The 12,657-nt window shown below is 47.9% G+C and overlaps 1 protein-coding gene across 6 annotated transcripts in view; it reads left to right on the top strand.

The window, feature by feature from the left end:
- Nucleotides 1-12,657, top strand: part of LOC121587772 (nephrin-like) — an 86,218-nt gene that overhangs the window by 49,155 nt on the left and 24,406 nt on the right. For all 6 annotated transcript variants that reach the window (XM_041904886.1, XM_041904884.1, XM_041904888.1 and 3 more), the window contains 2 exons: nt 2,807-2,948; nt 9,271-9,417. In XM_041904886.1, coding sequence (XP_041760820.1) covers nt 2,807-2,948; nt 9,271-9,417 — 289 coding nt within the window. The remainder of the gene's footprint in view (nt 1-2,806; nt 2,949-9,270; nt 9,418-12,657) is intronic.

The following is a 12,657-nucleotide window of genomic DNA, read 5'->3' on the forward strand; positions in this document are numbered from 1 at the left end:
ATTACGTATCGCTTCAGTTCACCATGCCCGTCTTTTCTTACACCTGCAGTGTATCGATTTTTACTCAGCGTTAAGTAAAGACATCTGGAGCTGCCAGCCAGCAATGGGAGGGACCATCCGCTGTGCAGGGGAGCATGAAGTGTCCTTCACCCTGCCGTTCAAGGTGCCTCCTCGCATAGCTGTCCTTCAATGAGAGAGAGAGAGTGAGAAATAAAATAACAAACATCGTACGAAAGTTGCTACAAACACTTATACAAACGATGGGGAGGGCAGCAAGAGGCACTGCGATTAAATGAGCAAGAGGCAGGCTGAAAGAATGGCTCCCATCTTGCGACGTAAAACATTTGGATGCAATCGATAGAGCGTGCCATTGCAGCCGACTGGCAGGCTGTATCCAGCTGGAACCACTCAGGCCTGCCCTAGCTCGGCAAGTTTATTTGCTGCCAGCAAGGAGCAAAACATCCGACCAACCTGCGATAGGCTCCGACCGCCCAACGCTCGAAGTATCGTTTCTTGACAACTCGCTTACCGGCCAGTAACGAAAGGTGAAAGAAATGAGTTGAGGAAACCCCGTATCGGAAACCCCGGGTAGTCACCATGTCTAGGAAATTGACTGTCTTACTTTGAACGAAACTCGGCACCATCTCCATGCCATGGCCGTTCCGTTTTACTTGAAACGAAATGATGATGTCCTTCGTCTGTCGTCGTTATGAACGCTCTTCTCGGTACACAGTTGCGTTCTGTGTCCGTGCAAGCGTACTCAGGCTGCAAGTCGGGCGCGGCGACGAAAAGCAAACAAGGTTTCAAGACGCCTCCCAAGACGCTCCACGGCGTTGGAAACTCGGTCAGCAGGGCACGAGTGAAAAATCAACAAACCGGAAATTGACGCCGGGTGTGCTGCATATCCTTCTCAGTGCTTTCAGCGACTGCAGGACTGTAGTTTAAAGTTTCCTCGTCGGCAAGCAATTGGTGACATGACGTAAAAATGGTTCCCCGTCAACAAAGGTACAGAATTAAGCCGAGGTTTGCTTGCTGTCGAAGGAAATGATCCAGGCAAACAATTTCCGCGTTGCGTTGGGCGTTAGAAGATCTTCCAGCTCTTAAGAGGATTGGTATTCGGGGTTGTTTTTTTATTCGACAGATTCAGATAAACTATTGCCATGGAAAACAGCGATTCCTTCAGTACAGCATTCAAATTTTGTAAATTCGTAAAAACAGATGCATCATCGCACTTTTATGCATGGCATCATCATCCGGATGGCTTTCAGCACTGCTACGGCTTAGTCTTCCCCCCCCCCCGCCCCTCCAAAACAATAGCAAATTAGAGACAAGTAAAGTACACCTCCGGATGCAAGAGCATCTTAAGAAGATTAAAGGGTAAAGAAGAGTGCTCCGACACGTAATCACCTAGACGCCCGAAGCTACTGTAAGGCTCTGCTTTCTCAAGGCACTTGAAGCGAAGCAATTGCGATGATGGTTTCGCGGGCCATGCATCATCATGGCGCCAGCGTTACAATGCTGAGCCATCACTCTAATGATAAAAAATAAGTAATACAAAAAAAAATATAGCACACCTTTCGACGAGTCACGAGTCGCTTTCGGAACGGTGTAACATTTCAATCTTCCATCACAGCATTGCACACATTTTTCAAACTAACATCACCTTTACCCATTGTCGGCTAGCTTTGACAGTCACCCGCACAACAGCGGGCAATCCGGTAGAATCGGGCAGGCAAACGAGCATCTTCTTACGATGGTTTAGCACGCCGCCCAACACACACGCGTGCTCACGTACGCGCACGAGAGATAAGTGCTTTGGCACCTTTCCTGCTGTAGCAGAGCTGTCACTCATCTGGTGAAAGAAAAATCTGGCGTCACTTAGAATGCAGGAGCAGGCGGGGGAAAAAAATGCCCTGCTTCAAAGGGCAGGAGATGGTTTTTCTTTCTATGCAACGAAACTGTGTCAGGCGAAACGATTACACACACGCGCGAGCGAGAAGAAATACATAGCACCGAGCACCGACGGACCGATGCTCGGAAGTTGGAAAGTGATACAGCACACACCACTTACCAGGGAGGGTTGTGGCGGCGCAGCTTGGGGTCATCGCGCTCCGTCCCGGGACGGCCGTCTTCTGTCGGTGTGGATTAGCAGGGGATTATGGGAATTGCTCTGACGGAGCTGACTTGTGTGTACGATGAAGACGTTACCCCGACCGCAGGAATTACCGATTGCTTTTTTTTTGTTTCTTTCTGGCGCTCGTTACTTCCGTCGCCGGCGTGCTTAAGCGTTCTTTCGCCAGCTGGTAGACCTCAAGAAAATCCCTTCCCAAGCGAGAGCAAGAGAGGAAAAGCCGGACGTTTAGAACGATTGATGTTTGGTCGAGTTTTGTGGCAAGTTGTAACATTCGTTAAGGTTTATGCCATATGGATGAGGTTTTTAAAATAACCTTCACCAATACACTTCAATGGAGCAACATAATCGAAACCTTTTTCTACTATCTTAACCTATTTCATAACCCATTCACAACTACAAAGTCATCATTTAATGGCCAAAAAGGCAACAAGATGCCTTTCCGAACCGTCCCGACCCGACCTGGACAGCGTATCATAAGCACATCCATAAGCTCGTCCTTCTCCAAAACAATGGCTCCAACGGTGCACAAAAAGGCTATTATCCCGAGCAATTGGCCGGCATTCAATGCTTTTAGCATGCTAAATTAAACCCAAATTGTAATATTTCCCATTGTTCTTACCATTTATCTCTCATCCCCATTTCTCTCCCTCCCCATTCGATTTCTCTTCGCAGGTCCACTAATAGACGTCCAAACGGCGGTCGGGCTGGATGTGTCCTTACCGTGCGATCTACTGCCAACGACCATGAGCATGATGACGGACAAGGTCTACCTGGTCATCTGGTACAAGGAGGGCAACACGAAGCCAATCTACTCGTAAGTAGCTTCCACTCCACTTACCACATGGGGACCACATGGGGGCAAATGGCGCGGGGACGTCTGTGTCGCTTTAGCTTGTCATGGAAAGTACATTGTGTTGAACGAACTGAACATGCTGGGGACAATCATCGTCTAATCAACCTTTCCAACCACCGCCAAATGGACTGGAAATAGGAGCAGAATGCAACGAGTGGGGTGATAATTTTACAATGCACTTACAAGTGATCCAACTAACTAACACTTCAAACAAGCTGCTTTCACCTTCACCTTGACAAACAAACTTTTTTGTCCAAGAACGTACAATTGGCAGAAGGGGGCAACAAACGTTTTGTTCGTCGACATTTGTCCTTCACGTGTCTTGTTTATCCAGTCACTTGATTCCGGCGTGTCTCCGATCAGAAAGTAAAGTGTCTTTTCTTTGGCCTTTTTTCTAAGCAATACACCCTTGCACAGTAGCTTACATACCATCCCGCGAGTACCGCACCACAGTCAGCTGAGACGGATGGCAAACAAATTTCCATTCACTGCTTTTTCCTCCCAGACAAACACTTGCAGCGCACAAAAGTGCTTAAGAGCAGCACTCCTTCTCCGGCTGCACTCCGAGGCAAACTCTTGCCGAGGCTTCACTTAAAACGGATTTTCACTTTGAGCACAAGCCGCGCAAGACACGGAAGGCACACGCGCCAACAGAAGGATTTGCCAAAGTATAAGCAAACAACGCGCTTGCTACGATCCGATCCGCACTGCAAGCTGTCAAACAGGACCTGCTGCACCGCTGCGCAGCCCGGAGACTGGTGACAGTTTTCGAGAGCACTGTAAATAAATTAAACTGAAACCGTTACAACCTCCGGCCGGGCACGCCGTGCGGGATGTGGCAAAATTAGAAGCGAAGCCAAAGATACAACCATCCGGGAGGGTATTAACGCGTGCCGAAACTGTACGGACGGAACTGTTTGCATTGCTCTGGGTGCACCCTCCCGGACGATTTGCGATTTGATTTGCGCAAAAAGCTCCTTTCCCGTTACGCCGTCAGCCTTACGCCGGTAATCTGCTGCAAAGAGCAATCACAAACGATAAACATCGGCATGCTAATGCAGTGGAGAGGTTTGCAGGATGGCGACTGCAAGCAAGCCCGAGCCGGAGCGTGTACAAACAAGGATTGCTTCTTCGCCCTGTGTTTGAAGGGATGGACACACCAGACACACGCAACCGTGGACAAACCGTCAGCAAACGGGCGGACAAACGGTGTGGGTCGTTATCGTAATCGAATAAAATGATCAAGTACCACAGTCCCGCCCGCCCATTACGCGCTGCGTGTGCACCGAGTATTATCCATTGTTGACATTTTGTCAGTATGTAGATTACTGTTGATTTTAAATAATTCACTTACGCATCGCTGCTTTGCAAGAGCTGCGACAGTTGATGTGAGACATTTGCGTCCATTCCGGTGAGCAAGCCGGTGATCCATTTTTGGCGCACCGGTTGGCCGCACTGGTCGGCAGTTGATTGGCAGTGGATCTTGATATGTCACGCGCGCCGTGCTCGTCGATTGGGTCGTTTTGATAGTACCGCTGAAAATGCTCATTAATTCTGGCATGCTCGACTGGCAGCTTGCAGCTTGTAAAAAACAGCATACCGACGACATGCCGGACACCGGTAGCGGCTGCGTGCCATCGTTACGCTTGCCTAACTGACCATAAATCAGCGATCGGCGGTCCTGGCTGACTTTCGCGCCCTTCGGTGCAAGCGCGCCCGGCCATAAAACTGTCGCGGAACGTTAAATGCTAATGATGGGCGCGTTCGGCAACAGCATCTAAAAATCAATCTTACAGACCGAGTCCGGGGATGGGGGAGGGCGCACCGATACCTGGCGGGAGCCCACCGTCAGGAGCGTTACCATTTTATGGTGGAGATTTTATTAAATCTTTCTTAACGACTTTTCCCCGGGACCGGCGCTGGGCGCAGGGCGCTGTAGTGGCGATTATTTGTATCTCTCTCACTTTGTGTGTGTGTGTGTGTGTGTGTGTGTGTGTGTGTGTGTGTGTGTGTGTGTGTGTGTGTGTGTGTGTGTGTGTGTGTGTGTGTGTGTGTGTGTGTGTGTGTGTGTGTGTGTGTGTGTGTGTGTGTGTGTGTGTGTGTGTGTGTGTGTGTGTGTGTGTGTGTGTGTGTGTGTGTGTGTGTGTGTGTGTGTGTGTGTGTGGTGTGTGTGTGTGTGTGTGTGTGTGTGTGTGTGTGTGTGTGTGTGTGTGTGTGTGTGTGTGTGTGTGTGTGTGGAAGCGTTCCTTCCGGCCACCTGAGCAAACCGAAAACCGAACGATGATGTACTATCGGGCCCTTATCGGTGGCTGAACATGACTCCCACACACGGAGCACACACACCACACACACATGGCCCGTGTAGGCTGAAAAGGTGAAAAAGTCATATTCTAATCTATCCGTCAGCGTTCGAAGTCAATATATGAGCTGTTCGTTGCGTCCTTTGCACCATGCGGGACTCGCCGCAGCCATAAGCCGTGATAAAAATCCCAGTTCAAACAAACTCCCCTCGAAGAGGCACTGTCCGGGCGCAGAAGGGTTGCAGAAGGAAGAGGTGCATAGAAGGAAGGTGCTCTGTGTTTGCAGAGCAAATAGCAGGCTCGTTGAATATTCCGTCCAATCGTTCGGAGCTTTCGCCTACTTCCCGATCCTTTTGCCAACGGCTTTACTGGAAGAGCGATATCATGGAGTGTGTTAAAGTGTTAAACTGCGTCGTCGTCGTCGTAGGTCGTTAACTCGCTTCTGCCGGTGTAGTTTGTGTGCGAGATGGTAAGATATATTTAGAAATATGACTTTTGCCTCGCCAGGTTCTTATCGTACACCCACAGTCAACTATTCGAGGACATTAGTTGCCATTCCATTCGCCGTACCGGGATGGGGCAGAGGTAGAAATACAAATACGTATTAGAACCCACCGGTTTCTCATTAACCCTGTACCTATTTACCCTATCACCTACGCAGCAACCTTTGAGGGATGTGTTAATGCAAAATTTAATTAAAAGTGCGCGTGTGCGCTATTCTCCCACAGCATGGTAAAATTTCTATTTTAGTTTATTTTGCAACCCACTTATCCTTTTTTGTTTGATAATTTCAAACAACTGCTGCCGTCATTTCATCCCACGGGCTGCATGATTTTGATGACATTGTAAAACGCGATCCGAAAAATAAAAACCATCATGCCACGTGCTTTTTGATGAACATTTCGTGTTACCCTTCCCGACCATAACCAAAAAAAAATAATGTCACACACCCCACTTCACTTCATTTTAATTCCATTCCTACCATACCGCAGCGGATTAACCCACTGATCTAGAACCGTTCCCAGCACGTACGTACGATTGTGTTTGCATGTGAACGCCCCACACCCGCACCAAATGTGTCGCGATCGATTTTGATTGAACGGATGGGAATTCAAAGAGCAACAATAAAAAAAAGAGAGAACCCAGAAGTAGCCCTCCAACACGCCATTAAAAACTGTACCGGCATGCCCGGCCGAACATAAGCACCACCGGACATTATCGAACCAAACAAAAAAGGAAAGCCACACGGAAGCCAAAAATCCCCGCCCGGCTCGGCTGAGTGTGGGACTCGTTTTATCCTCATCTCGGGCACGTTTCGATGGCATATTCTGTACGACATCTGTTTTAATCGGATTATCAGCTTTAGACGTTTTTCTAATTCTTTTTTAAACATTATGTTTGCCTCTTTTCTTTCTCCCTCTCTTTCTCGCTATTGGTTTCATACACACTCCCATCGGGGATGTCACCGCAAGGGGGAACGAGCCGTCGCTTGAGCCATCCGATTGTCAAAAGTCATATCGGCTGCTCGAAACTCGAGCTAATGGATAACTGTTACGAAACCTCTCGAAGGAGGATGCTGTTCATGGGGAGGTGTTTGTGTTTGGTTTCCTCTGTTTGATGTGTACTGCAATCAATCGGGCCGGGACGGGTTGGTTCGATTTTCTGACCCGGACGGGTTTTTGTCAGCATCCGGGAGATTTCATTTACGGAAGGTTTTATTAGTAAAGTAGGATTATTTGCTGTCGTTTTTAATCGCTTTTCGCTCTTGCCTCAAACATCCGCAATCCTTGCGACCGCTGAGCAAACATCCATCACTTCGTCAATGTTAAGTGCTTTCAGTTTAAAGGTTGAGCTGAAAAAAGGATGACTTTTTTATGATAAATAATACCATTTTTATGTTTTCCATTAGTAAAATTCTATTTAAAAAAATTAACATATCCATCAATGAAAACGAAAATATTGCAACAAATGTGTTCCTCGGCTACAATTTTGTCCATTCCTTGCTAGCAGAGCGTAAAAGGGACTTTAATTCGATTTATTGATTGATTTCCATTAGTAAATTACCCGCCCCGAGCCAGAAGTGTCTATTAGGAGCTTAAAATCTGCTTCCCATGCGCTGCTTTCGTAGATTATTCCACCCAGTGCCACTTCTCTGCTCTTCATTTGCCTCATCGAACGTGAACTACCTTTCCAACCTAAGCTAAGCACGCGTAACCGTATGCCCCTCGCTTATCATGCCTTCTCGCCCTTCGACACGGCGTCCTACCAACCCGTTCAATGTTTATGCAGCCAGGTGAATGATATTTGTAAACTTCCCTCATCAATCGATCACTTCGCATCAGTCCTTTGCCCCTTTGCTTACAATGCTATTGCCCCTCCGTATACGTCCAGAACACCCGCTTTGGCCCTATTCGTGTGTGTGTGTGTGTGTACACAAGCCACAAAAGACAAACAGCATTGATGAAGAGCGGCATGAATGTGAGCTCAAACAAGCGCACACCGTACGAGCACACGAGTACGCCAGTAGCTTCCACTCCAAGGGACGGGCATATGAGGCGACTGGAGCAAAGCCAAACTACCGGAAATTATTGTTTTGAAGCGGTTTCAACTCTTCCCTCGTAGCAGGGTAAACGTATTGTAGAGGATGCTAAAAATAAAGCTGGATCATACGATTCATACACGATCTAGCGCTAACGAAGTGCTGCTTAACGAACGTTGAGGTGTGCAGTTGAATGCTTGGCTCATTTTTGGGAACTCGTGCTCAATTCTCCTTACAAGTTCGACATCAAGAATTACTGAAAAAAAAACCCCTTTAAGGCTACGATCATTCGTCCGCATTCACCTTTCCTTTAATAAAGGTTGTGATATCAAGTCCAAGCCATCCAAGGATGGATTTTATTGCCACACACACACTCACACATCTCACCAGAATATAGCAAATAACTCCTTCCTAGCGAGAGTACTGCGAAACGGCAGTCAATAACACATCAAATCTACCGAGCAAACAAACACCAGCACAACTAATCTGGGTGAGTTCCACTTCCCAACTTTCGGCAACATCGACATCGGGGTGTGATCAAATCGCCACCATTCGAGTTGGCTGATCCACTCATCCAAACTTGCTCACGTGCTACTCCAGTGCTGATGCTGCTTCTTCTGCCACTCCTTCTGTCAAGAACTTTGCCCAAAAGTTCGTTACCCTACGACCTCCCAGGCTTATCTTATCGTATGCCAGAGTGCCCGAATAAGTATGGCTGATGGCAAGCAGAGGAGAAATGAGAACTAAGAAAAAAAGAAATAAGAACTTCTTTTACGATACCCTGCCACACCAGGTCCTTGGTAGTGGTGATGGTAACCCATCACCGCGCCTAATGGACCACATTCACTGCAAACACACATTCTTCGTCCATCCCGGGTTCCCCCCCTCCCCCACAAGTTCGAACTGGTCGAACGGGGTTTACACAAACCCTCCTCCCGGGTTTGTCACTTTCATTAGCCGGCAGCGTCTCGGAAAATTACCCTTCGCTATCAATTCCCGATGTTTACGTAAGTGATCAACACTTGGATTTTATTGGTCCCGCAAGTCCAACCGCAGGCTTTCCACCAACCGAGCACCAGCATTTCCCCTCCCTGTCCTGTTAGCGGTCCCACCAGCAGGCCCTGTCAAGCGCAGTACGTTGCCACACTCGTTCACTCGTTCGCAGCTCAACACGTTTCGACGGCTTATTTCCCAACCCAAACCTACCCAGGTTCCGGAGGACCTGCCGGACGTATCGTTGGCTCGTTCCGAAATCGAAGTCAGCGCGCGTCCGCACAAACACGTACGCCGGCACCGTACGTACGTTTGCGGCCTATCGCTTGCTGCTGCTATTCAAGTGCGATCGCTTCATCGCAGCTGGGAATTCGCTTTTAGCTTGCCTTCGCACACTGTTGTCCGCAATGTGTTCTATTTCATGCCGTTTCTTTTCGATTTACCTTTCCAGCTTCGATGCACGGGGCAAGAGCCTTCAGCAGGCGATCCACTGGTCGGACGAGGCGGTGCTCAAATCGAAGGCGTACTTCTACTACGACACCAACCCACCGGCCCTGAGAATCAAGGGCGTCAAGCAGGAGGATGCCGGTCTGTACAGGTAGGTGTTGTGCGGCGTATTTTTTTTCCCCACCATCTAGCGTTTCTTTCCTCGGGTTTGAGTCGTGAAAAGTTCCTGCAGGGCTACCAACAACACGGTGGCCGTCGAAAATATTACGAAACTGTTCAGTTGATGCAAGCGCCAGCGGGGGGGGGGAGGGCGAAAGTCCTAAGCCAGGACTTTGCAGAACGTTCGGTAAACCGGACCAAATGCACACTGCCGGCACGTGAGAACGATGCGAATTGAGCATTTTGAGTCCCCCCATTATAAACGCACACATCTTCGCAGTGCTTCAGCAGTTCCGTCAGCAGCAGTATCGAGCTTCTTCAGCATAAAATCGAATCAAGAAAGCGCAACATTATCCTTTCCCTGCTGAGTGCGGGCCAAAATCCACCGGCAGCGAACCAAGCGAGCGCAGAACGTAGCACCATTATGGCGCAATTGGATCGAAATTTATCAAAACCATAAAATAAGCCATAATATCAATCAGGTACAAATCGGTGGTAGAGAAGTGGCTACCGGCCGCCCCCGGAGTTGGGATCTGCCTTGGCAGCAGATTTCGGTCGTGGTAAAAATGGTTCTCGGAACGAAGTTTTTGTTGAAGTTTTGATGAGATCCTCACTACTGGAGCGGTGGATTGGAACTCACTTCTTTTCATCCTACTGTTGATTGTAATGAAAGCGTGTATTTTGATGTAATTTTTTCACATTTTCTTAAACCATACCGAAACCGTTCAATCGGAAAAGCGCTTTGGTGCAAATACTGAAAGTGCTTCAATCATTTCAAACTTTGCTCGACTGTTTGGTTGCAGAAGTACTCAAGATTTGACCTGCAATCTCTAAAACGGCTGTACGGTACGCTTCCAACAAAAACGAACCCTTTTACGCTGACATTTCACATGAGCATTGAATGCTTCTTGGATGGTGTGCAGTGTAAGAAAACGGGTCAATTATTTAAAGTAACACATTGCAATCCCGGTTCCTTGGCGTAAAGTCCTTACCCATATCCTCGCTAGTCTCATTTGGCCAAAAAGCTTAACTGTTTATTTTACGCCAAACGACTACTGTCGCTCTAGTCGTTTCCCTTACCATACGGAACGTTACCTCCTTATACGTTACCTCCTAGAGCTAAGAAGCCATCGTCAGCGAAGAGTGTATTAACCTGTACCACCATTAAGCGCCAATTGCTTCAAACGATGGCGCAGGGCTTTGGAGTGGGCCTTTTTGTTTTCCAAAAAAAAAGCATTCTCAAACTCACGCATGCTACTTTCTGCTACTCCGTACGGATCGTTTTTGCCGAATGCTGCTCGTGTTTATTTCAACGCTCGAAACGCATCGTAACCGTTAACTGTGGGCCAAAGTGGCGGCACCCCTTCTACGCCCTCCCGCAATCCACTTATCAATGCTGGCAGCTAAAATATTCAGCATCTTCGCAAATGTTTGCCACCAAATCAGTGGGTACATGCAATGCCGGCGCCTCATCGGAGAGAAAACTTGGATCGGAATGGAGCGAATCAGGGGGGGGGGGGGAGTTCAACGACGTGCAATGATAGCGTGTTTCGTGTTATGGCCAACATTCTTTATTCAGCAAACAACCCCTTTGGCAAAACTTTCCGTTTCCGGATTCCGCAAATTTCGCAACCGGAGTCGGGAACAGCAACAACAAAGAAAGAAAAACCGACTACCGAAGCGAAATCTGAAATTTTTGTAGAAAAGCCAATGCTCTTGCGGGGGGGGGGGGGAGACGGGGAAGCATGAGCGGTGTGATTGAATCAATGGGTTCAGGTTTTTGGTCCGGTGCGTATTTTGCTGACCTCTCGATCGAGCGCCAACTCCCCAGCAATCGAGCTAACATTTCGGGAAACATTGCAATCGAACCGTAACCATCTTAACCTCTTAAACTCCCCTCCTCTCTTCCTTCCTTGATTTTGGATTGCTTGGAAGGCAATCCCAAACAATGGGGGGGGGGGTGGGAAGGACCAAAAAGAAGCGAACATTGAACCACTTGGCCCCGAAGCGGTTCGTGTGCTATTTTCAACGCAATTCGAAAGCTTTTCGAACTTAAGGGGCGAAAGAGGTTTCCTTCTGCTCCTTCGTCGAATCGATTGAATCGGGGCTCAGGAAACTTGATCCACCATAACACTAAACTATGCCGGCACATCGTTTTGCTGCAAAGAACGGCCGGAAGGGCTGCAAACATAATATGGCACTGGCGCACCTTCAACCCACCGGTCCTGGAGCACCCCTGTTACCACCCTGTATCTGCAGGTGCAGGTGTACCGAATCGTTGTGCCCAGAGTGCCAGAGTCAAATATTGGTGTAGTTTGAGAGGTGGAAAGAAGGAAAGGGGGGGGGGTGCTCAGAAAGTTATGTGAAGAACAGAACAAATATGGTGGCGTTTCATAAGATTTTACGAGTTTACGCATTCACGCCTGAATGTTATGCTACCCGCAGCACACCGGCGGATAGTTGTGGAGCCGGCGAAAAGAATTATTGCAATTAACAGTGGTACGGGCGTGTATGTGGTAATGTTTTTGATATTTTTGTTTTTGTTTTGCAACAATTGAAATGAAAAAATAAGCCATACACAGCCACACATAAGTGTAAGTGCGTTTGGTTTCGCCGGCAATGAATATTCTATGCGCTTGTACGTTTCTAGCACGATTATGTCCCGAAAATTGGGCGCCAAATTGCTTGAAGGTCATAAGGCGTGAGGGCCCAGGGGTTTTACCCATTTTACTTATCTCGCATGGGCGACTACTACTACCCGTGGGTCGATTTGGTTGAATTGCTTGCTGCATGACAATGGCGTGTAAGCGAAATGATTGCGAAACACGCAAGAGACCGGTGCTGGGCGTTTCGCGGCGACTCCTGGTACAATTAATTGCATGACATGCCAAAGAAACATATTGCACTATTGTTGGCGTATTTATGTTTAAAGCATGGTCTCAAATGTTCAATGCTGCCAGACTTTTGTTGACATTTCGCAGCAGCTCTTCGAGCATGGACGCGATTGAAATTGTCAAGCGATTGTTATTACTTTTTTATTACATTTAAATGCACTTCAACGTTTACTGGCATTTATTCTCGGCCTACTAGAGTGATGCTGGAGGATTATGGATAAAATATTGCCATAAATAGCCTGACTTATTACCATTCCCATTCCTGGTACAATATCATCCCTCCATCTCTTTGCTGCGAAGTGCCCAAGTTGTACCCAATGGCAACGTTAACCAGCCCG

This window comes from Anopheles merus, chromosome 2R (assembly GCF_017562075.2).
Source record: "Anopheles merus strain MAF chromosome 2R, AmerM5.1, whole genome shotgun sequence".
Lineage (NCBI taxonomy): Eukaryota > Metazoa > Arthropoda > Insecta > Diptera > Culicidae > Anopheles > Anopheles merus.